At 40.0% G+C, this 25,995-nt stretch overlaps 1 protein-coding gene across 1 annotated transcript in view; it reads right to left on the minus strand.

Annotated features, from left to right (window-relative positions):
• ASZ1 (ankyrin repeat, SAM and basic leucine zipper domain containing 1) overlaps positions 1–25,995 on the minus strand; it is a 57,653-nt gene that overhangs the window by 27,804 nt on the left and 3,854 nt on the right. Inside the window, exons 3-6 of the mRNA XM_006882696.1 lie at positions 25,032–25,154; positions 20,739–20,850; positions 4,043–4,154; positions 3,344–3,478 (exon numbers count right to left, since the gene is read on the minus strand). Of these exons, the coding sequence (XP_006882758.1) occupies positions 3,344–3,478; positions 4,043–4,154; positions 20,739–20,850; positions 25,032–25,154 (482 nt within the window). The remainder of the gene's footprint in view (positions 1–3,343; positions 3,479–4,042; positions 4,155–20,738; positions 20,851–25,031; positions 25,155–25,995) is intronic.

Below are 25,995 nucleotides of genomic sequence, written 5' to 3' on the forward strand. Positions count from 1 at the left end.
CGGTGCGGTTGGCGCAGGATAGAGCAGGGTTTAGGGCTGTTGTGCATAGGGTCGCTGTGAGTCGGAAACGACTCGACGGCACATAACAACAACAATTAAAATAATAAGAAATTAACGTTATAGTCTGCATCTATGTTTCTTACAAAAGGTATTTGCTATGAATCAATCATTGACTGTGCACAAATCTAACATTCTATCCCCACCCTTATTTCTGTCACCAAGCCCATGTTTCCTGACTACTGATCCTTTTTCCTGATTCCCAATTTTTGTATTCCAGTCACCCAATACTATTAATCCATTTTGGTTGCATGTTTGATCAATTTCTGACTGTAAAAGTTGGTAGAAAGCATCTGTTTTCTCCTCTTTGGCTCTAGTTGTTGGTGCATATATTTGTTTAATAGTGGTATTAACAGGTCTTCCTTGTATGTGAATGGTCTTCCTTTCAAGATGGATCTAGAAATGGAATTTTTAACTATGCACGTTACCCTATTTTTTTATTTCCCCCATTTTTTTCTTAACTTTTCATTTCCATTGTAGCAGATCATATGATTCAAAATGTCCCATTGCAATCTATCTTATTTCACCAATACCTATTTATGTGTTCCATTTCTTAACAATATCCAGTTACCCTACATTCATGCTTCTAACATTCCACGTTCTAATCGTTAGTTTGTGCTTACAACTGTTATTCCTCCTTTGTGTTTCCGATTTTGAGAGTTCAGCCTCAGCTGCCATATCTGTTATTCTACTCTATGTGTGCTCTATTGTACAGAGGATTTCCAAAGGCCTGTTAGATTTCAGAAGTGGATAGTCAATCCTTCTTCCTACTCTGTCTTAATATGGATGCTGAGCTTTGGAAAAATCTGACAAGCATTTTAGTAAAAGGAGCAAATGAAGACACTTCCCCTTACAGAGATCACCATACACAGTGTCCTCCCTCTGCATGTGTGTCTTGTGCCCTTCCCTTCCACTAAACATCAGCATCATTCGCATTCCCCTACCCTGTCCAGCACCTCCTTTCTCCCACGCGAGCTTTTGATATGACAAGTCACCTCTAAGCAAAGTATCATAATGAAATATACAAAGAACTGGAGTCCGAAGGGCCGAACTTGATCAGCATTTAAGATGAAGGAACTAAAGAACAAATTCAAGCTTCAAGTTGCAATTCGTAAGGATGCTATGGGTAGAATATTGAAAGATTCAGGAAATATTAAAAGAAGATGGAAGGAGTACACAGAGTCACTGTACCAAAAAGAAATGGCTGACACAGAAGAATTTCAAGAAACAACATATGATCAAGAGGCAATGGCGGTAAAGGAGGAAGTTCATGTTCCTCTGAAGGAGTTGGCAAAAAATAAAGCCCCAAGAATTGATGGAATAGCAATTGACATATTTCAACAAACAGATTTCTGCACTGGACATGTTCACCATATTGTGCCAAGAAATCTGGCAGACAACTACCTGGCAAACTGACTGGAAGAGATCCATATTTATTCCCATTTAAAAAAAAAAAAGTGACCTTCTGTAAATAAACTCGTAGAAAATACACATACACACACAAAATAGTCACCTGACAAAATGTGGAAATTATCGTACATTATCACTCATATCCCACATAAGCAAAATTCTGCTCAGTATTATCTGGTAACAACTGGAACAGTACATTGACAGAGAACTAGCAGTAACACAAGCTGGGTTTAGAAAAGGCTGTGGCACTAGAGACATTATCGCCAATGTAAGGTGGATGAAGAGAATTAGAGGGATAGCTATCTGCGTTTCATGTACTATGCAAAGGCTTTTGACTGTGTAGATCAAAACAAACTCTTGTTAACTTTGAGGAGTATGGGAAGCCCTCAGAACACAGAGCACTTGACTGTGCTTATGTGAAACCTATACTTGGACCAGGAAGCGGTCCTCAGAACAGAGCAGGTAAACACTGCATGGTTCAAAATCAGGAAGGGAGTGTATCAGGGATGCATCCTTTTCAACCTATATTCAGAGCAGATCATCTGAGAGGCTGGGTTCTATGAGGAGGAATGTGGCACTGGGATCAGAGAAAGACCCATCAACAATGTACATTATGCAGATGACATAACTGTGCTTGCTGCAATGGAGGCAGACATGAAGCACTTGCTGCAGAAGGTCAAGGACTGTAGTCTTCAATATGGATTGAAACTCAACAAAGACAAAGATTCTCACCACTGGACCAACTGGCAGCACCATGATAGATGAAGAGATTAAGGTTGTTAACAATTACATCTTGCTTGGCTCCATAATCAACACTAGCAGCCAGGAAATCAAAAGAGAAATTGCATTAGGTGAATCTACTGCCAGGGAACTTTCCTGAGTACTGAGAAGAAACTAACGACATCAGTCTAGAGACTAAGGTGCATCTGATCCAGTCCATGGTCTTTGCAATTTCTGGCTATGCATCAGGGAGCTGGACAATGACTATGGACGACAAAAGAACTGATGCCTTTGGGTTTTGGTGGTGGAGGAAAGTCTTGTACATACCATGAACTGCCAAGAAAACAAATGGATCTGTCTTGGAGCTGGTGAAACCAAATTTCTCCTTGGAGGATTTTGAAGCTCTGCCTCACAGTATGTGTGCACGTGGCCAGAAGGATATCATGCTCAGAAGCCTGGAGGGACAGTGCAGGAGAGGACGACCTCCAACAAGATGGATTGATACAGTAACTAGTGTAATGGGGGTAGGTGTGCCAGAGTCAGTGAGACTGGCTCAGCGCAGGTTAGGCTTCAGAGCTGGGGTACACTGGGTCACTATGAGTCACAGGCAACTCGATGACACATAACAACAACAACTTAAATGATAAGGCAGTTTACTTTAAATGTTCAAATTTTGATATTTTAGTTGACATTAACATTTATAAATGGAAAAGAGTTTCAAATATTTAAAATAGCATATAACAGTTTTATTTCCAGAGTCAGAATAAGACTTTATTACTCCTTTACATAAAAATTTTATTATCACATTATAAATAACTGCTTTAGAAAAAGATGGATAATCCCATAAGGTTTATGTTATCCGGTTGAAAAAAATATCATATATATTGAAATCTTTAATAATGTTTTGTATCAGAATTGACCCATTGCTGACTCTCCAGTGGATTTTCAGAGGCAGTTAATTGCAAAGGAAGAGACTGCCCAGCGTTCTCCAGTGGAGTAATTAGTGGATCTGAACCCCATGCCCTTAGGTTGGCAGCACAATACCTTACTACTAAGCCACCAGAGCTCATATTAGACTTACAAATTCAAACAAAATATCAGAAAAGTTTTATAAATTCTAATGTAAAATGCTATAGAAAAATACAGAGAAGAATACCTCCGGGTGTTTATTTCTCTTTGCAATCTCACTTGCTGTTTTCCCATCTTTAGTTTGCAGCATTTTGTTAGCTCCAAGTTCAAGTAACTTCAAAACAATATTTTTATGACCCTGACGAGCTGCCCATGTTAAAGCCTGCAAATAGAGGAGGGGAATAAATACAGTTTGAAAAGGGGGAGTTGGTATGACACAGAGAAAAAAAAGTTTTCAATTATATTTACAGCACAATAAAAGAGCAAACGTGGTTAATTAACGGAATGATGCAATCTCTTAATTTCACAATATAATGCAAACATATTTCCAGCATTTAAAGGAACAGGAGCTTGCCAAACCTGATTTTATAAAACCTAATAATGTTTTGCGCTAGAAAATGGTGTTATGCTAATTGCTGAGGCGTTTTCTACCAAATTTATTTTTTTAATTTACCAAAAAGAATTCTCAAGCATATTTCATAGCCCACATTTTATCTTTTCTTTTTTGGTCAGGTCTCAGGGTGTCAAAAGAATTCTCACCTTGTGGCTTCTCTAACTGTTCTTCACAAAAGAGCACTGTATCCCAGTTTTTGTATAGTTACTACCACTTAAAATTCATTTTGAGGATTGTGTAGTTATTACTACTTAAAATTCAATTTGAGGATTACTGAGAATAAGTTATCTATGTTTAAGCAATGAAAAAGTCCACTATAAAAACGCTTCTCACCGTGTAACCATTCTCATCCTGGGTATTAACTTCTGCTCCGTGAGCGACAAGAAGTGCAACAACCTGAGGGTGGCCATCACGGGCCGCATACATGAGCGGGGTCATGAGTCTCCTAAAGAAACATTCGTGTTAACGTTGCCATTAACAGCTAATCAATTTCATTGAACTATACACAAAACCACTAATATTGCTTTGATGGCAATGAAAAAGAAATAAACACAATAAATTAAGTGCTTTAAAAACTCAGTTTCCCAACAAATTAATGTGGAAAATGACATTTTAAAATATTGAATGCTTACACACCACCCTCTAGTGGGGAAACAGAGAAAAACGACTACATAATTTAACATAAAAAGCCATGTTTTTACTGTATTAGGTTTTACTAATGCAGTTATTTGAAAAATATCAGAGTACATTATCCTCATGCTAGAAACAATGGTCCATATTCTCACAAGATCTGCTCATGTTAATAGATTATCTTTTATGTAGAGTAACTGCTAAATTAGTAACAAAAAAGCAAAAGCGAAAGTTTACTTATGGATTTATTCTTAATCTATTATGATAGATTATGGTGACCTCGTAGTAAGAATCTGTGCTGCAATCCTGAAGGCATGCAGTTTGAATCCACCAGCTGCTCTCTTTCTGTGTGATTACTGCCCCTGAAAACCTGCTGGAGGGTCACTTACGGGTCAGTTCTGACTCGCACACCACAACTACATTATGATACACTTGGCTTGAGAAGGAAAAACCTGATCCTCACTAGAACCTGTACTCAGTCAAGACACAGACCAGCTGAATAACCAGTCTAATATTTTCTGAGAGAACAAAGTGATTTAATGTGCCCTTTTCCATAATTAAAGATTCAATCCGGGGAGCTCTGGTGGCCTAGTGGCAAGGAACTGCAACCACAATCCCTGAGGCGCACGGTTCGAATCCACCAGATGCTCTGCCGGGGAAGGAGGGGCAATCTCCTCCTGTACCAGTCAGATCTGATTTGATGGTACACTCACACAAAAATTAAAAAAAAAAAAATTAAAAAAAAAAAGATTCAATCCCTCTCCTTTCAGAAGTCTACTACCTTCTGCACCTATTCTGCACGTTTAAGGCTTGGTTCTAAAAGGAGCAGAATCAACGATGCAGGTGTTGGTTGTTTGTTTGTTTTTATTGGGTTCGCTCTGTAGAGAATGTAATCAGGCCCCTCAAGGCTGTGTAAGCTGGCAAATCCCAAACTCTGCAGGCCGGAAGATTCAGAGGTCAAAGCACGATGAGTCAAGTGCAGGATGGAAAGTAGGCAAACTTTGGCCCAGCGTCCACATATACTGGATGCAAGCCACACATGCAAATAAAAGCTTATTTCAACTGATGCACTCTTTATATATGAGCATAAAATAGAGGATGACTGCAAAATATCTGTCAAATCATTGAGAATAATGGCTTATTCAAGCTGATACACAACCCTAATTATCACACTGAAGAACACCAGAAAAATCTTATTCATTTTATGCAGCTCATTCTTGTCCATTTTCATCTGGCATTTTTGGTTCTATCTTCTCAATCCATCCCCGTAACTGAGTTATAGATAAAATAATTTTTTTAAAAAAAGACCAACATACTTAATTTAAAAATTCTGTGCTTTTATTTCACTAATAAACGTCATTGTGTTATTGCTGATGTATGCCATCAAGCTGGAAATGACTCATAACTGACACACCAGTGTTTCTGTTGTTGTTGTGTACCGTCATGTCAGAACCGGCCCACAGCTGATGCTCCAGTGGGGAGAGGAGATTGTCCATCCTTCTGTGGATTCAAACTGAGTGCTTTTGGAATTGCAGCGCAGTTTCTTGTCACTAGAGGCAGTTAATCACATGGGAGGACACTGCCTTTACTCCCATGGAGAAGCTGGTGATTTCAATACATGCCTTTGTGACTGCAGTGCAATTTCTTTCCTCTAGGCCACTAGAGTTTCCCTTAAGAAACCACATTAATTATAACATTAGAAACATAAAATTCCTCTGTAAGGTTTATCAACATGTCTATTATTAATGTCTATTAATAAATATTTGCAATCTGATCACAAAGATGATTCATTCTATCATCTGTTTCTTCTATTTCCTAGTAAATGACAATCTTTTAAAAAAAATTTTATGGTTGAGAATATACATAGAAAAACATCAATTCAATAAATTTTACATATACAAACCACAGACTATTTCTTATTTCAATGTCAATGATTTGAAGTTAAGGGAGTTGTCTCTTCTAAGCACTACCTCTTCTACTTTGAATGTATTCTACATATTAGCTTTATATAATCTTTACATAATCTTTTCCAATTAAATTTTTATTGGTTTGCATATAATCAGTGTCAGAGACAATGAAATCTGCACAAGACAGCAGCTTCCTATACTTGGACCAGGAAGCAGTCCTCAGAACAGAGGAGGGAAACACTGCATGGTTCAAAATCAGGAAGGGACTGCATCTCCATACCTTTTCAATCTATATGCAGAACAGATCATTAGGTAAGCAGGGCTTTCTGAGGAGGAATGTGACATCAGGATTGGAGGAAAATTCAACAACAATCTATGTTACTTAGATATCACAACTGTGCTTGCTCAAACTGAGGGAGACATAGAGCACTTGCTGCAGGAAGTTCAAGGACTATAGTCTTCAATAAGGACTGAAGCTCAACATCAAGAAGATTCTAACCACTGGACCAATTGGCAGCACCATGATAGATGAGGAGATTGAGGCTGTTAACAATTATATCCTGCTCAGCTCCACAATCAACACTCTTAGCACCAGAAGTCAGGAAATTGGAAGACGACTTGTACTGGGAAAACCTGCTGTTAGGGACCTCTCCAAAGTAGTAAAAAGCAATGATGTCAGTCTAGAGACTAAGGTGTTCCTGATCCAGGCCATGGTCTTCATAATTACTTGCTATATATCAGAGAGCTGTACAATGACTAAGGATGACAGAAGAAGAATCAATGCCTTCTAATTGTGGTGCTGGAGAAGTCTTAAACATATCATGGATTGCCAAGAAAACAAACAGGTATGTCTTGGAGAGGGTGAAACGAAGTTTCTCCTTGGAGGCTAGGATTTTGAAGCTCTTTCTCATATACTTTGGGCATGTGGCCAGGAGAGACTGGTCCTTGGAGAAGGGCACCATGTTCAGAAGGGTGGAGGAACATAGCAGGAGAGGAAGATGCCAAATGAAATGGATTGATACAGTAACTGGGGCAATGAGAGTTGGTATGTTGGAATTAGTGAGACTGGCTCAGGACAGAGCAGGGTTCAGGGCTGTTGTACATTGCTATGGGTTTCAGGTGACTTGATGGCACATAACAAAAATAACAAACTCTGGATTGGGACTGCTGGACTAAACCTAGACTTGCACTGTGTTATATTATTTACTCCTTCTCACCTCCCATTTCCCTAATAAACCCCACAACTATGAGTAAAGTACGTGAGTCAAGATGCAACAAGCACTGAACCCAATGATTCTTAGGAACAAGTGAAGAACCATGTATGGTGGTATGTATGACCATGTAGTTAACACTCCTGGTACCACCATCCAGGAAATCAAAAGATGAACTGCACTGGTCGAGTCAGCTGTCAGGGACCTCTCCAGAGTACTGAAGAGCAATGATGTCAGTCTGGAGACTAAGGTATACCTGATCTAGGCCATAGTCTTTTCAATTGCTTGCTGTGCATCAGAGAGCTGGACAATCACTAGAGATGACAGAAAGAGAACGGATGCCTTTGAGCTGTGGTGTTGGAGAAAGAATGTTGGATATATCACTGACTGGCACGAGAACAAACAGGTTCGTCCCAAGTAGGGTGAAACAAGGTTGCCCCTTGGAGGCAAGGATTCTCAGGCTTCGTCTGACATACTCTGGGCATGTTGCAAGGAGGAGCTGGTCCTCAGAGAGGGCCATCATGCTTGGAAGGGTAGAGGGACAGACAAAGAGAGGAAAACCATCAATGAGATGGATTGAAACAGTGACTTGGGTAATGAGGGTAGGTGCATCAGAGACAGTAAAGTTGGCACAAGATAGAGCAGGTTTCAGGACTATTGTACATAGTATTACTGTGAATCAAAAATGACTTGACAGCACATGACAACAACAGATATTATTAGTGGGGACAGTTTCTTTTAACGAAGCAGGGAGAAGTCAGACTTGGCCACCCTCATGTTGTGTCTGCTCTTTTCACTATTATTTATTCACTTGTTGAATGGCTAGTTCAGAAGTGCAAACTCACCAGCAGGCCTGAGGGCCAAAGATGAGGGCATCCATTATTCCTTTAAAGATTTACAGGCTTGAAAACTCTATGGGGCAGGTCTGTCCTATAGGTTTGATAGAAGTCAAAATTGAGTCAACAGCAGTAGGCCAGTAAGATGTATGTTGCTTGTATCAATGAACTATATCAGATAAAAACAACAGCATTTGCCTAGGTATAGGGCTCAGAAGGAAGGCAGGGGAAAGGATGGGTGGAAACGAGAAACATAAGGAGTCAATGGGAAAAGCGCTGTTAACGACTGTGGAGAATGCAATCAGGTACGAACTAAAATGTATTCTGAAATGGAAAACTAATTTGCTTTGTAAACTTTCATCCAAATCACAATAAAAAATTAAAACACACTCTCACATATAAAACTAAAAAAATCTAGGATTTAAAAAAAATTACCTACAATGGAGTCAATGCTTTCAAATGCAGTTAAAACGGCTTGTTAGTTTCAGTTCTGCATTTTACCAAGAATTCAAAACTTTAAATTGGCCATCTTGGCTCTAATTCTACCTGCTGTCAGAATAATCTCTGTAGAATACAAAGACGCCTAATTTGCTTTTAAAAATGGTTGAGGAGCATTCAGAACAGAGTTCATAGTCTACAGTATGGCCTTAGCTAATAGTATGGTTATCATCTAACGCCTACTTCTAATTTTCTTCTCTAACCTCCAATGATCTTAATATATATATATATATTTGTAACTGACTGAACTGAACATGTTCTCTCTCTTTGTGACCATCCTCTGCAATGAATATTCTTTTCTACCATCTATAGTTGTTTCACTAATGTCCACTCTTCAAATTCAGAAGAGATAAATCTCTAGGACGCTTTCCTTGGCATCCACCGTCTTTAGTCTCTTACTCGGTTCACAATATCCTCTATTATCTCTAAATTCTTTTAGTGTAGTTGTCTATACATTTTTAGACTCTTTTATCGTATTGTCAAGTTCCTGATGCAAGGATGGAACTTTGATTACATACCTCTCACTGCTTGGCATCTATTAAAAACATCAACTGAATTAAGTAATGATAGAGGTTTTTTCCCCTCTAAGAAAACCTACTAAACTTCTCAAATTATTAATAGTTAAAGAGTTGGTTAAAAAGAAAACAATTTATGCATATTATCTAATGTTGTTGTTGTTAGGTGCCGTCGAGTTGTAGACGACTCATAGCAACCCTATGAACAGAAAAACTGAGCACTGTTCATAGAGTTTCCAGAGGCAAGCTATTTCACAAGTGGATGCCACTCCTGCTTCCAAGCTTGTTTTAATTGAGAAGCTCCACCAAACACTGTTCGCCATGGGTAATCATTATCGCATTTGACACATTAGTGCCACAGTGTTTAGCATCACAGCAACCAGGAGTTACCTCTGTACAGCAAAGCACAGACCAGTGCTATACCACTTAGAAGAATGTTTGACAAAAAACAATTTAGACTAGGCCTGAGGGCTGAAGATTAAAACCACCCACCTTGGGCTTGGTAGCTTAACTCTCTGTCCACTAGGCCAACGTAGCTTTATGTTGTCGTTGTTATTGTTGTTAGGTGCCATCGAATTGCAGATGACTTATAGCGACCCTATGAATGAAAGACTTAAGCAGTGCTGATAGTTTCTGAAGGCAAACCATTTCAGAAGTGGATGCCACTCCTGTGTCCAATAGCAATTATTTTTTAGTATGATAATAACCTTTCATTAGTCTCATACACTGGCTGTCACTTCAACAAAACTTCCACTAGAGGGCATTCAAGGTAAAGCAGAAAGACAATCTTTATTCTTGAATATGACATGAAAAAACAGTCAGGTGTTACCTAATGTCTATAATGTTCTACTAAATAGGGACATTATGTAATTTGGACATTGCACAAACATGACATTGTTGTCTGGTTTTTTGGTTAAACATCTTAAACAAGCTTCATGCCTCACCAGTAATCAATCATCAATATGATGATATTTTGCTTTTCTGTTTGGTTTTTTAATTTACATCAACAACAATTTTGCCATGCCTGATTAAGAGTTTTCACACAGTTTTGTTAGCCTTGTAGCTCTCAGGAGAGCTAATTGGTGAAAAGCTTGAATAATTCTCCTTGTGACTGCTGAGTGTACCATTGCCTAGATGGACATGTCTCTCAGCCTCTTGCTGCTACCACCAGCATGGCTTGTCTGGTGGTTGGGAGCCATGGTACACTTGACAGTGACATTTGCTAAATCAAATTAATGAGAGAGAGAACTCCAAAACACTCAAGAGATAATACATAATACTGATAAGAGATGAAGTGCCGGCCTACAGGTTGAAGCACGTGCTGCTGCACAAAGAAGTGTTAGGTAGAGAGCACCGGACTGTACATATATTAGCCAGTGATGTAGACCATCTACTACCATTACCAAGACACATACCTTATAGATACTATTTGTGCTGTAGCATTATATACCTGGCACCACATATGCTTTGTACGATGGGAGTGAGGTGCTCACATTGCATGTGAGAAGCTGTTTTGTTGGCTATGTCCTGGTCCCTCCAATTAGGATTCCTGAACTCTCCTGTAATCTTACTGGACCATGGACATTTGTGTAAAGAAATGTTGTCCTGACACTACCCAGCACATGACTGTTCGTTCAAAGTGCTTTATCATTTCTCTGTACTAACAACAAAACAGATTGTATTTCTACAGATTTTTATTGTGTTGTTGCTGATTGCCAATGATTCGAGTACACAATTTATAGCGACTCCATGAACAAAAGACCTAATGCCTTTCTATAACTATCGTCGTTTCTCCAAGTTCATTGAGTTTCCATACACATGTGGTTTAGGAAGTGGATGCCACTTCTGCTTCTGTTTTATAACTGGGAGCTTGACCAAGCACTGTCCGCACTGGAAACCATTATAGCATTTCACACCCCAATGGTGCAACGTTCAGTGTGACAGCAAACCCAGATTACCTCAGTACAGCAAAATGACAAAGAGTGATGTACAAAGTAGAAGAATGTTCCTCCAAAATATAACAACTGTTACTATATACTTCTGTATAATAATCTATTCTGCTTTAAATCTGCTTAAAACCAGATTTTAACTGTGAGATTAATAAAGCAACAACTATGACAACGTTAAAATACTAAGAACCAAACTTCTACTTTCAACTGCCCAGCAGAAGAATTTAATTTGATGAACACTTCTCCTAAGAAACATTGTAAAAGCTGATCAGATATATGTTAAGTCATGCTTAAAGATAGCTGGACATGGCAACCAAGACCCTAGTGAGCAAAGACACATAGAAGAACTTCTGCTTCCAAGGCATTTGTAAATTCCTCCACAGTAAAGTATTTGCTTATATAATGAGAGACTAATGACTATCTGAAGAGGACCAAAAGGGCCGGAGTGGGAGGAAGTTCAATCTAGTTTTAAGTTACTGAAAGCCTTCAGACACAACAGAAATAAGGTCGACAACCAAACCCTGTCAGGAAACCCATCTCTAGTGTAGTCCGGAGTTGCTTTGGTCTTGTTCTGAATTAAAGTAGCACCGGAAGTAGGCTTAAATTAAGCCCATGAAATTGTGTGTGAGAAACTTTATCTAAGCCACCTTCCTCTATCTCCTCTAGTATACCAATAAATAACATCTCTAAAAATGTGGGGGTTTTTTTGTAACTCACAAGTTTGTTCTCTGTAGGTTTGCTCCCTTTCCTATAGGTAACCTGAACACTTAGGTTTGTTACAGACCCTGAGCCTTGCTCCAAAGATAAAACTGCTGGCCCTCGGGCCTGTCTTTCATTGTTTTTGTTCAAACATTCCTCTAGGTCGTATAGCCCTTGTGTGTCCACTTGCTGTACAGTGGTTAACTTGTGGTTGCTGTGAGGCTGAACATTGACACTGATGTGTCAAATACGTTAATGGTTTGTCACCCAATGTGGACAGAGAGTGGGGTGGAGCTCCCCAAATTAAAACAAGCTTGGAAGGAGGAGTGGCATCCACTTCCGTAATAGCTTGCCTCGGGAAACCCCATGAACCTGGAGAAAGGATGAGAGAGACCCAAGCGCTGAGGACTCTCCTTTATAGGGTCGCTACGAGTCACCTGCAACTTGATGGCACTTAATAACAATGACTACAAGATATGCAGAAATCGGTCAGTAAGAAACTAAAATACTAAAAAGGGCTTTTGGTATTTCTATAAAGCAAAAGGGAGAAAATGGGTCATTGCAATTTTTCCATGGGATAATGACTCAGGTAAATAACATAAACTTCCAAATGAGTCATCTGTTGTTCACGTAAGATACAGATTGGTTTTTACTATTACAGAAAGTGTGAAATGCCAGCAATAGAAGAATAGGTACCTACGGATTGACTGTCCACGGCAACAACAACAGCAAAGAGGCAGAGGTGGAATGGGAGAACGGGGTTCAGACACTGCAGGATCCCCACACTGTCTAGGAACTGGTGAAAGCTAAGTCACAGCAGCATCTAATACATACAAAGTGCACGCTGCAACCTCTTAGTCTCCACACAGCAATGAAACAAAGAACAACTGGCAAGCTAGCCTAGAGAGGAAATAATACGCACATATTCTTTATTAATAAAGAAAAAACAAAAAAACCAAAAAGGCAAAATATCACTGACTAAATTAAACAGACATACCAGCATGCACACTCTCACGGCTGTCAAGTCAAAAACTGACTCGCGGCTAACTGGCTAGATTTCCAAGGCTGTTTGTTGCACAGGAGATTGTCATTCTTTCTCCTGGGAGTAATTGGTGGATTCAAACCACCAGAAAGGTGTGGACCCTGGTTAGTAGTACACTCCCTACGGAAGATTACACCGTAAGCACACCCATGCATGTATAAAGAATCATAACATACTGATGCAACCGGGATGTAAGGCTGGTACTGACAACCAATATTTAAGTCCAAAACGAAGGCTGCATAGTGGAGTGGACTTGGTGGGAGAAACTGAATAATGAAAAATTTTTTTTTTTTTACTTTTCAAAGAGAAAAGCAAATTGGGGGAGATGGGTAGGCAGGGAGAAACATGCAACAATGATGGATGGAAATCCAAAGTCTCTACAATTTCATTAAAATCAATGAAAAAAAAATTAAATACTTCCTATTTCTTAAGTTAAGCCACAGGAAATATGGAAATAGAAGCAGGAAAAAATGGTACCGAGTTGACCCTTTAAACAACTGGAGGATGTTGTTTGCTGTTGTTATGTGCCATCGAGTTGTTTGCGACTCACAGTGACCCTATGTACAAGAGCTCTATATGCTCTTCTATCCTGTGCCAACCTCGCCATCTCAAACGCACTTACTCCCACCGGTCCAGTCACAGAATCGATCCATCTCATCGAAGGTCTTCCTCTCCCCTTCGCCGTCCCCCTCCACTCTGTCAAACACGATGTCCTTCTCCAAGGACCAGTTCCTCCTTGCAACATGCCCAAAGTATGTCAGACAGAATCCTTGACTCCAAAGAGCCTTCCGGCTTCACCTTCTCCAGGACAGACCTGTTTGTTCTCCTAGTAGTGTTAAGGGCACTGACTTTCCAGATGGTTAAAAATCCACATATAACTTGCAGCTGACTCTTGAACAACACTGATTTGACCTGAGTGCTCAATTCTACTTGGATTCCTCTATTTCACGTTATTACTATAGTGAGCTCAAAAATGTCACCTCTGCATGGGAAGTGCATTTTCAGTATAATATTCTGAAAAGACAAACTACCTATGCAGAGATCCTTAGCATTATACAGCACTGTAAGCAGACAATCTTTCAGATAACTATAATACAAACAGGGAAAAAACCTCCTCCAAATGTAAATGGGTTTGTTTACTTCAAATTCATATTCAGGAGTCAAGTGTAGCATGTAAACATTAAATATGAAAGTTGGCACAGTGTTTCAAAGTTTTCTACACAAAGGAAGATTTAAACTGTAAGTAACAGATAATCTGAATTCAGACTGACTTAATTATGTAAAGATACTAATGTAACAAAAAGTTCTAGGACAGCTTCAAGGTTAGTTAATTAAGCATTTCAAAGATCCTGGCAAAGACCCTGGATTTTTCCATTATTTGCAGTTTGCCACCATCAGCTATCTGGCTTTTCTTCATGGTTCCAATGTGCCTTTGGCAGCCTCCTATTTTAAGTGTAGATGTGACCATGCTGAGAGGAAGAAGTTGTGAAACAGCTGGTGGATTCAAACCGTGAGCCTTTTGGTTGGGAACACATCCCCTTACCAGTAAGCAGCCAGAGCTCAATAACAAACTTCATGAGAGCAAACAGTGAAACGACAAACTGCTTCTGCTTTAAAAACGATTAAAAAGATGAATGAAATCAACTGAAGTGACCCTTCCAGTACAGCTAATATTGTCCATGTTTAACTTCAATATTTCAACTCCGTATGTGCTATTAACACCTATTCTTCCAATCCATGATACTGTATTCCTCATATGATCCAACTTTTCAGTTAATTTGTTCAACACACAGGTTGAAAAAGAAATATGAAAGGATAAAAGGCTTCGTACTTTTTATCTCCGGTTTCAAACAGCATCCGTTTAAGCAGCATCTCTTTATTCTTTTCAAAGGCCTGTCTTTTCATCCATGTACATGTGTCACATGGGCACAATTAAGTGTTCCAGAATTCAGTCTTTATAACAGTATCCATAATTAGTTATGACTCACAAATAAAATGCCCTTACATTGTCAATAAAACACAGATAAGTATCTTTCTAGCAGTCTCTGCTTTTAGTCAAGGTCCACCTGAGCTCCTTTGAAGAGAGTAGAGGAAGGATTATTAGCAAAACGGAATATCACCAAATGAATCTTGAAATATGGAGATGAACTTTCAGGCATATAACAGACTCATAAAGTTAGCAAACAAAATACCTGTGTGGAACGCACTCTTCAGAATACCTGTGTGAAACCCACTCTTCGAAACAATCAATACATAAGACTAAAAGAGCAGCATTTTCCTCAAAAACAAATTTCAGAAAGCAGGAAGGGAAGATGGATGAATGGAAACAGAGAAACCAGGCAAGAAGCAAGATAAATGCTGTTACATTGAGAAGACTGCAACTGATGCCATTAAACAACATATTTTTGCATGTGTGTGTATGTGTGCATATGTATGACATACAGAGAAAAGATTGATGTTATCAACAATTTAATTTAATCTGGACACACTCAACACCCATGGTGGAAGCAGTCAAGAAAACAAAGGACATGATGCACTGGGAATATCTGCTGCCAAGGACTTCTTCAATATGTCAAAGAGCAAGGAAGTCAGTTTAAAGATTAAGGTGTGTCTGATACAAGCCATCATCTTTTCAGTTGCTCCCTATACATCTGAAAGTTGGACTATGCCTTTGAATTGTAGTACCGATGGAGAGTACTGATTATTTCATGGACTGTCAAGGGAACAAACAAATCTTTGCTCTGCAATGAGGGTGCTCTTTAGAGGCAAAGATAGTGACACTTCATCTCATATACTCTTGGCATATGACGAAAGGCCAGTCCTTATAAAAGATGTTCAAATCACAGCTTTGTTCACAATTAGCAAGGACTTAGAAACAACCTAAGTGCCCATCAACAAATGAATGGATAGAGAAGATGTGGTATTTTCACACAATGTAATACTATGCTGCATTGAAAAAAACAAGGAACTCAAGTAATATTATTCAAAATGGGTGACACTGGAGGAAGGACATTATGCTGAGTGAAGTATCTTAGTCACAAAAGGACAAATACTGCATGGTGCCACTGTTGTAAAACAGGACTGACCTTGGGGCTGGGGGGGAGACTGAGAAAGATGGGTTCAATAATGTATACTGCCTTGAAACAGATGAGGGAGAAAGCTGTTTAAAAGGAATATGTGCTTAGGTATTTTTGTCATGACTGGAAGAGATCTATATTTGTTCCCATTCCAAAGAAGGGTGACCCAACAGAGTGTGGAAACTATAGAACAATATCATTGATTTCACATGCAACCAAGATTCTACTGAAGATTATCCAAAAACAGCACATCAGCAGAAGTCCAGGTTGGGTTTAGAAGGAGTCATGGTACTAAGGATACTGTAGCTAATGTTAGATGGATCTTAGCTGAAAGCAGGGAATACCAGAGAAATGTCGATCTGTGTTTCATTGACTATGCAAAGGTGTTTGACTGTGTGGATCGTAACAAACTGTGGCTGACTCCGAGACAAACAGGAATCCCAGAACACTTGATCGTGCTAACGTGAAACGCATACTTGGACCAAGAGGCAGTCATCAGAACAGAGCAAGGAAACACTGCATGGTTCAAAATTGGGAAGGGTGTACGCCAGGGATGTGTCCTATCTCCATACCTTTTCAACCTGTATGCAGAACAGATTATCCGGGAGGCTGGGCTCTATGAGGAGAAGGGTGGTGTCAGGATTGGTGGAAGATTCATCAACAATCTGCGTTACGCAGATGACACAACCCTGCTTGCTGAAACTGAGGAGGACTTGAAGCGCTTGCTGCAGAGGGTCAAGGACTGCAGCCTCCAATATGGATTGAGGCTCAATGTCAAGAAAACAAAGATTCTCACCACTCGATCAATTGGCAGCATCAGGATGGATGGCGAAGAGATTGAGATTGTTCACAGCTTTAGTTTGCTTGGCTCCACAATCAACTCTTGGCAGCAGTAGCCAGGAAATTAAAAGACGTATTGCCATGGGAAAGTCTGCTGTTAGGGACCTTTCTGAAGTACTGAAGAGCAATGGTGTCTCTCTGGAGACTAAGGCGCGTCTGATACATGCCATGGTCTTCGCAATCACCTGTTATGCATCAGAGAGTTGGACAATGACCAGGGAGGATAGAAGGAGAATTGATGCCTTTGAGCTGTGGTGATAGAGAAGAGTATTGAGGGTACCATGGACTGCTAGGAAAAGAAACAGATTCATCCTGGAAAGGATTAAACCAGGCAGTTCCTTGGAGGCAAGGATTCTGAGGCTCCATCTAACATACTTTGGACATGCTGTAAGGAGGGACCGGTCCTTGGAGAGGGACTTCATGCTTGGGAGGGTGGAGGGACAGCACAGGAGGGGAAGGCCCTCTATGAGGTGGATTGACTCAGTGACTGGGGTAGTTGGGATGGGAGTTTCAGAGACAGTATGACTGGCACAGGACAGAGCAGAGTTTAGGGCTGTTGTACATAGGGTCGCTATGAGTCGCAAGCAACTCGACAACACATAACAACAACAATAACTTAGCCCAGATGAATTTACAAAACATATAAAGCACAGATTCAATGCAATGAACACTAATGAGTGAAGGCAATATGAGCTGGGAGATGCCATCAGATATCGTATGTCAAAAAAGAAAAAAGTGTCACTGAAAGCAGGAAAGGCCAAAATATATGTCAGCAGAGACTCTGAAACCTGCCCTACAGTGCACAGAAACAAAGGTGAATGGAAGAAATCAAAGAACAGAACCGTACATAAGCTAAAAAGAAAGTAAATGTTAAAATGAAATGTGCAAAGACCTGTAGTCAGAAAAGGAAAGGGAAAAATGTATCTGCCTTATTAAAACTGAAAGAATTGATGGGGGGGAAAGCCATCCTTGTGTTGCAACACAGGTTTATAGACAAAGCCCTGGATGACTCTGGGAGTGTCAAAGTAAGACTAACAGGAATATATTGTCACAGTAACAAAATGCTCTATTTCAGGAGATAGTATATGATCAGGAACCAACGGCACTGAAGAATAAAGCCCGCTGAAATAAAGGAACTGGTAAAAACAAAGCTCCAGAACCGATGGGACTGCGATGGAGATGCTGCGACAAAGAGATGCAGCTCTGGGCGCGCTCACTTGCCTAGGCTAAAAAGTTTGGATGACAGCTAACTGGCCAACTATCTACAAGATATCTCGATCTATGCCCAATCCAAAGAAAGATGATCTAAAAGAATATGCAAATGATCAAACAATATCATTAATACAAATTTGTACTAATACATTAACACAAATAAAATCTAGCTGAAATAACTTCAAAATGACTGGAGCCATACATCAACAGGGTATTACCAGACACAAGTTGGATTAAGGAAAGGATCTGAAACAAGAGCCATCACTACTGGCATCAGATGGATCTGGGTTAAGGGCAGAGATTCAGGAAGATGTTTATCTGTGTTGGAGAAGCATTCAACCATGTGGTTAATAATCACACATTTCTGAAAACATTCCAAAGAACTGGAATTCCACGACACTTCATTGTGCTATGTTGAACCTGGACATAGACCAATTAAATAGTGCATGGTTTAAAAAGAGGAAAGGTATGCATCAAGATTTTATCTTCTCACCATAACTGATCAATCTGAATACTGAGCAAATAATTCAACAAGCTGAACTACATGAACAAGATTGAAGCATCAACATTAGAGAAGATTCATTAAAAATCTGTGATGTGAAGATAACCACACGCTTACCTGCAGAGAGCAAAGACCCGACCACTTACTGATAAAACTGAATACAGCTTTTAGTAGGGATTGTATCTCAACATAAAGGAAACAAAAATCTTCACAACTGAGCCAATAGGTAGTATCATGATAAATGGAGAAAAGAATGAAGTTGTCAAGGATTTAATTTTACTTAGATTGACAATCAACACTGATGGAAGCAGCAGTCAAGAAATCAAAGGACATACTGCATGCAGCAAAATAACTGCAAAGGGTCGATTTAAAGAACTAAAGAACAAGGATGTAAAGAGAAAGGTATGCCTGATCCATGCCATCATGCTTTCAAGATGACACATGCATGTGAAAGATGGACAACACACAAGCCCAGAGAAGAGGCAATGGCTTTGGCCTGCGGTGTTGGTGCTGAAGAATACTGAATATACGATGGCCTGTCAAAAGAACAAATCAATCTATTTTGGAAGTAGTGCAGCCAATGGTCCTTAGAAGTTAGGACAGTGAGACATTATCTCACACACTTATGGCATATTGGAAGGGCCAATCTTTGGAAAGAAAAAAAAAGATCATTCTTTCATGGTAGCTGTTGCTATGTGCCATCAAGATGACTATAACTCATAGTGAACCTATGCACAATAGCTCTGAAGCCTGCTCTATCCTAAGCTGTGTCTCTGACACATTTATCCTCATTATGCCAGTTATTGTGTCAATTCATCTAATCCAGGGTGTTCTGCTCCTGCATTGTCCCTTGATCCTTCCAAGCATATAATAACCTTCTGCAAAGACTGGTCCCTCTGGCTACAACATGCCCAAAGAATGTAAGGAGGAGTCTCAAAATCCTTGCCTCCAAGGAGTGGCCTGATTTCACCCTCTCCAGGACAGACCTGTTTGTTCTCTTGGTAGTCTGGTATGATCAATACTCTTCTCTGGCACCACAACTCAAAGTCATCAATTCTTCTTGTCAGAAGATCAGTGAAAAAGAGGAATACTCTTAAAGAGACAGACTATAACAATGACTACAATAGTGGGTATAAGCAAGCACAGCAGAGACGGTGAGCACGAGGCAGGCCGGGCAGTGTGTCAATCTACTGGACACTGGGTTACCACAAGTCAGAGATAACGCAATTTCACCAAACAGTTGGGTCAAATTCTGTTATCTGCTATACAATGTGCACTGCACTAAGTGGTGTCAGTAGCAAGACCCAAGAGAAACAAAAGGTATGATTCGTTTTTTTGTTATTTATAGTGACCCTATGAACAAAAGGCTTGAAGCCTTTCTATAACAATCATCGTTTCTCAAAGTTGATAGAGTTTCCAGAGGCATGTGGTTTAGGAAGTGGATGCCACTCCTGCTTCCACACTTCCAAGGTGGGATTTAGACCTGAAAAATAAATTTACATATGATTGCACACTGCCAGTTCTCTTTAGAAGGGAAACTGGAGAGAATAAAAGAAAATCAACTGGAAAATATGAAAGAGCAAGATCCATAATACAGTGTCTTCATCCCCCGCCCTTGCCTGCCCTTTTCCTATCTGTGGTTTCTGTCACTTGTCATCAATGCAGTCCAAAAAGCTTTAAACTGCACAGCATCCTAAGGGGCATCGTGAAATCTTGCACCCGACGTGGCATCCTTCCTTGCGAAGTATGAGCCTCAAAACGCTGTCGAGGGGCTGCTGTGCTGCACCCTGGTGGTGCAGGCAGACTAAAGCTGCTCTCTCTTACTCCAAAATGTATGCCCTTTTCTTTAAAAATCAAGATTGTCTTTTTTCCTTTCACTCCAAATTCCTCTAAAAATGATAAAAACCCTTCATGATATGCCCTTCCGGTGATAATCACAGAAACTCGGCCACAGCCTTCTAAGCTATTTTGAGTCATCGGCAATTTGGCCAAGTAAATAAATCTGGTTCCTTTTTTTTTTTTAATAAAGAAAGAAATGTGCCATGCTAGAGAAACGTTAACTGGCTAATAAAGTATCCTCAACACTTCAGAGCAAACAGCAAAATTCTTACCTACAAGCAACATTTGGATCAGCATTTCTTGAAAGTAGTAGCTCTACGCACTTTATGATCTGTTCTTGGGAGCCACGACCAGAACACGCTGTTATCAAAACAGTCAGTTTATCTATAGTGAATGAAAAGGGGACAGAGAAACATCAGGAAATATACCTACTAAGTTGCTTTTACTTTAAGAGGTATTCTACGGAGGGGAGTTCTGATGCCTTAGTGAGAAGGAAAGTCTGCTGACCGGAGGCAGCACCGAGCTGGTCACTTGAATCCCCCAGACACTGTGTGAGAAACAACAGCAACTCCTCCCACATAATTTACAGCTTCATAAACCCACCAGAGGGTCAGCTTGAGTCAAATGAGTTGAGTTTTGACATTTTAAATATTTACTGCACACACAGTTTACTGCCTATTCCTAAAGTCCCTCACTCATAGACAATTTTATAATTGGGCTCTATGACGAGAAACGTGGCATCAGGATTGGAGGAAGACTCATCCAACAATCTGTGTTATGCAGATGACACAACCCTAGTTGCTGAAACTAAGGAGGACCTGAAGCTGCAGAAAATCAAGGACTGCAATCTTCAATATGGATTGAAATCACTATCAAGAAAACAAAGATTCTCACCACTGGGCTGACTGGCAGCATCGTGCGAGATGATGAAAAGATTGAGACTGTTAACAGCTTTAGTTTGCTTGGCTCCACAATCAACACTCTTGGCACCAGCACCAGAACTAAAAGATGTATTGCACTGGGAAAGTCTGCAGTCAGAGACCTTTCCAAAATACTGAAGAACAATGATGTTAGTCTGGAGACTAAGGTGCACCTGATACAGGCCATGGTCTTTGCAATCAATTGCTATGCATCAGAAAGCTGGACAATGACTAGGGATGATAGAAGAATTGATGCCTTTGAGCTGTGGTGTTGGAGAAGAGCAGTGAATATACCATGGACTGCTAAGAGAATAAACAGGTTCATCCTGGAGAGGGTTAAACCAAGCTGCTGCTTAGAGGAAAGGATTCTGAAGCTTCATCTGACATACTCTGGACATGTTGCAAGAAGGGAGTAGGACTTGGAGAAGGACATCATGCTTGGGAGAGGGGAGCGACAGCACAAGAGAGGTAGACCCTCAATGAGATGGATTAATTCAGTCACTGCGGTAATGGGGCTAGGTGTGTCAGAGACAATAAGACTGGCACAGGATAGAGCAGGGTTTAGGGCTGTTGTACATAGGATTGCTATAGGTCGCAGTTGACTCGATGGCACATAACAATACACACCATATAGGTTTTTGGAGGCAAGGAAGGAAAAATTCTGTCTCTCATACTTTGGACATTACTGCTAGGATAGGCTTACCCATAGAAAAGGGTATCATGCAGGAAGGATGGTCGGTCAGTGAAACAAGACCACCTTTATCGAGATAGATTAACATGGTGACTGCAGTAGCGGGCTCACAAGTTATCAGAGACAGCGAGGACAGCACAAGAGAGAATAGGATTCAGATCTGCGGTTCATGGGGTCATTAGGAGTTGTACTCGCCTCAATGGTATGGAACAAGACCAAGACCACCATGGCCACACCTACACTCACACCCACACTCACAGATCAAGGAGGAATTCTTTTAGCATTCTTTTCCTTGATTTCCAAAGTATCTATATTTACATTTCTTAACTTCCAATGCAAGGCTCATTTGCTCATTTTCCTACTACTCTCATTTCTTCAAGAAAACAGGAGAATAGAAAAGAACATGGCTCTATGGAGTACATGGCTTAACTCAAAGTGTTTGGAGGATGAAAATTTTAACATGAAATTCCTATTCAGAAAACAAGATCTCCATTCCCTAGTTTTACTTCTTTACCTTCTACTTACTGGATTATGCCCAAGTACGTTCAGTAGGTAGTGACCCTATTGAAATTAACCCATCTGTCCTATCAGGTAGATTTTTCTGAATTCTTTACCTACTTATTCTGAATGCAGAATTTGCTAAAAACGTTTGCCTTTGCTCTTACAGCATCAGTGGAGATCACAGCAGATCAAGAAACTTCTCAAATATGAACTGAGGAATCCAAAATCGGTCACAACAACCAAGGTTTAAATTAATGGTTCAAAATTGACAAATTCTTCCTTTTGTCATGCTCAAAAAGTGTGACTCTAGTTAAGTAGTCTCAACTTGTTGTTGCTGTTAGGTACCGAGTCAAGTATGACCCAGAGTAACCCTATGAACAGATCTCAAACCTGCCCTATCCTGTGCCATCCTCACACCTCCCGACACACTAAAGTCCACTGCAGCAGTCACTATGTAAAACCACCTCAAGATTATTCCTCCCTTTCATCGACCCTCCACCTTCCCAAGAATCATGTCCCTCTCCAAACAGCCCTTCCCAGCAAATGCCTCAAGTATGAGAAGTGAAGGTACATTATTCTTGCCTCCAAAGAATATTATGGCTGCACCCTCTCCAAGACATATCTGTTCGTTCTCTTGGCCACCCACGGAATCTTTGGTGCTCTTCTCCAACACCATAGGCTCAAAGGCATCAATTCTTCTGTCTCCTTATTCACTGTCCAGCTCTCAAATGCATAGCATAGGATCAGAAAGACCTGGTCTGAACCAAACGTATCTTAGTCCTCAAATTGACTTTATTATTACGTCTCAGTACTTCAGAGAGATCTCTCACTGCAAACTTTCCCAGTACAATACGTCTCCTGATCTCCTGACTGCTGATACCAAAGGCATTAACTGTGGATCCAAGTAAGATGAAGGTGTTGACAGTTCCAATCTTTCCTCCATCTATCATGATATTGCCTATCGGTCTAGTGGGAAGAATCTTAGTTTTCTTGACATTGAGATGCAATACATATTGAAGGCAGCATTCCTTGATCTTCTGCAACAAGTGCTTCAAGCAAGGTTGTGACATTTACATAATGCATGCTATTGAGTCTTCCTTTTCAGAGAGTTCAGCTTCTTGAATTTGCTCATCACACAGACTGAATAGGTCTGCAGGGAGAACGCCATCCTGACGTCCTCCCTTACTAATTTTAAACCATGTAGTGTTCCCTTGCTCTGTTGGCACAACAGCCTTCTGGTCTAGGTGTAGTTCCTCACGGACACAACTGAGTGCTCTCAGATTCCCGTTCTTCTCAATGTCAGCCATAACTTGCTATGATCCACACAGTCGAATGCCTTTCCATAGTCAATAAGGCATAAATAGACAAATAACACCTCTCTTTCATACCTAATAGGGCTATTATGGAACATACAAAAGATTTTAGTGAATGTGTGGTAAACAGAAATTAATGTCAAGTTTTTTTTAACTATAAATGACTCTACCTTAAAAAGAGATTAAGACATACATTTTTAGCAGGGTATCTTATGTTTTTAAAAACAATTTTTCTTAAGCACAGCCTTATAGGGCTAAATTTAGGATGATAGACTAAAAAGCTAAATTTATCATAATCTACCATTAAGATAGAAATTGATATGACAGATAATTGAGAATAATATCTGATACATTATTGCCTATCCATCAGGATTTACACACATATTCTTGTTCTTCAGAAACATTACTGAATAGAAATTATTAAATAACTGATAAAAACGTAGGCTTAACAAACTTATCTTTGAAGCAAACTTTAGTGGTATTATAACTCGTAACTGAGTTTAATATTCCAAAAACTGACTCCCAGTAACTTCCCATAGAATAATAAATTTTAAATTTTATTTCAATGTCCTTTTTCTTAAAACAATCAAAATCGCCCAGTATAGAAATCGTTACTGCTATTAATTGCCCCTTCCTTGATTTTAACCTGAGGTCACCCAGCTGTGGGCTGTGGAAGGAGATCATCAAGCCTGTCTTCTGAGACACCTGCGGCTGTCTTAGCCGACATCCACCTTTCCATGAGGTCAATTTACAAATTTAAGGCACAGAAAGTAGAAACAGAATACACTTCCTTGAGAAAGAAAAGTTTTTAAACTATCTCAGCTGCTAATCTGTTATTTAACAAAAAACAAAAAAAACCCCAAACCACTACCATAAAACCCAATGAAGAACTTCACTTACTGCCAAGTCAGAACTGACTCCTAGTGGACCCCCTAGCAGATTTTCAAACTGCCTTGGAGCTTCTGGTGGATGTGAATTACCTGCCTGTGGGTTGACAACACAACTCTTTACCCACTAGGCCACTGGATTTTTGTTTTAACTGCCTCAATTCTTCCCCCCCCCCCACTTCTCGTAAGAGCTGCTGGAGAATCAAGGAAATCACAGTAAACGTAATCAATCAGGTTACCTCAAACATCTTACCCTTTTCAAAACTTGCATTTGCACCTCTGTCCAAGAGGACCCGCACCAGCTCAGCGTTAGAAACACTAGCAGCATACATAAGTGGAGTCCATCCGTACCGAAAGCTGGACTCGACGCTAATGCCTGCCAACACAAAAACAAGTCTTCTAAGCCACTTTAGCTCTCAAAAAATCATTGGCAGTGTATGCCTCAAGTACTGTGCAGGATGACTGTTAGGGACTGAACTGTGTCCCCTGGTTAGATACACTAAGTTCCTAACCCCTCTTTGAACATGACCTTCCTTAAGGAGCTAGGGCTCTTCCTTTATCAGTTCAATTTAAGGAGGCCATAAGGAATAGAGTAGGTTCTAATGTAATCCTTTATAAAAAACCAAAATATTCCCCACTCCAAAAGGACTCAGTTCCACTGAATCTATGCTACATGATGCATTCTATGCATCAAAGAGTATTTTTTTACTGTAATCTTTATAGAAACAAGATTGATAAGATTGATTGACAAGACTGATTCCTCCACAGCAATATCACTGGGTGGGTTCAAACGGTCAAAGCTTTGGGTTAGTTGACCTGCTGCCATCAAGAGGCTTTCAACTCACAGAGACCTTGCATGATACAGTAGAATTTCCCTGTGGTTTCCAAGGATGTGACCTGTATAGAAGCAGAATGGCACCTTTTCCAGGATGGAGCAGCTAGTGGGTTAAAAGGACATTCTGATTAATAGCTAGTCACTAAATTACTAGTCAGGACCCAAACCTTTCTGAATGGTGTCTTCTGTGAAAGAGATGCAGGGGGCAAACAGATGCCATGTGACAATTAAGGCATCATATGTGTGAGTATGTGTGTATGTACATACATATGTATGCAGACAACAACGAAAATCTACTAGAAACTAGCAGAGTGGTCCAAAGAAAGAATCAATATAGCCAAGAGCTTTAATTAGGCTTTTAACTTTTAGCATCTAGACGTGT

Source organism: Elephantulus edwardii, unplaced genomic scaffold (assembly GCF_000299155.1).
Source record: "Elephantulus edwardii isolate Elephantulus edwardi_28Jun2011 unplaced genomic scaffold, EleEdw1.0 scaffold00022, whole genome shotgun sequence".
Taxonomy (NCBI): domain Eukaryota; kingdom Metazoa; phylum Chordata; class Mammalia; order Macroscelidea; family Macroscelididae; genus Elephantulus; species Elephantulus edwardii.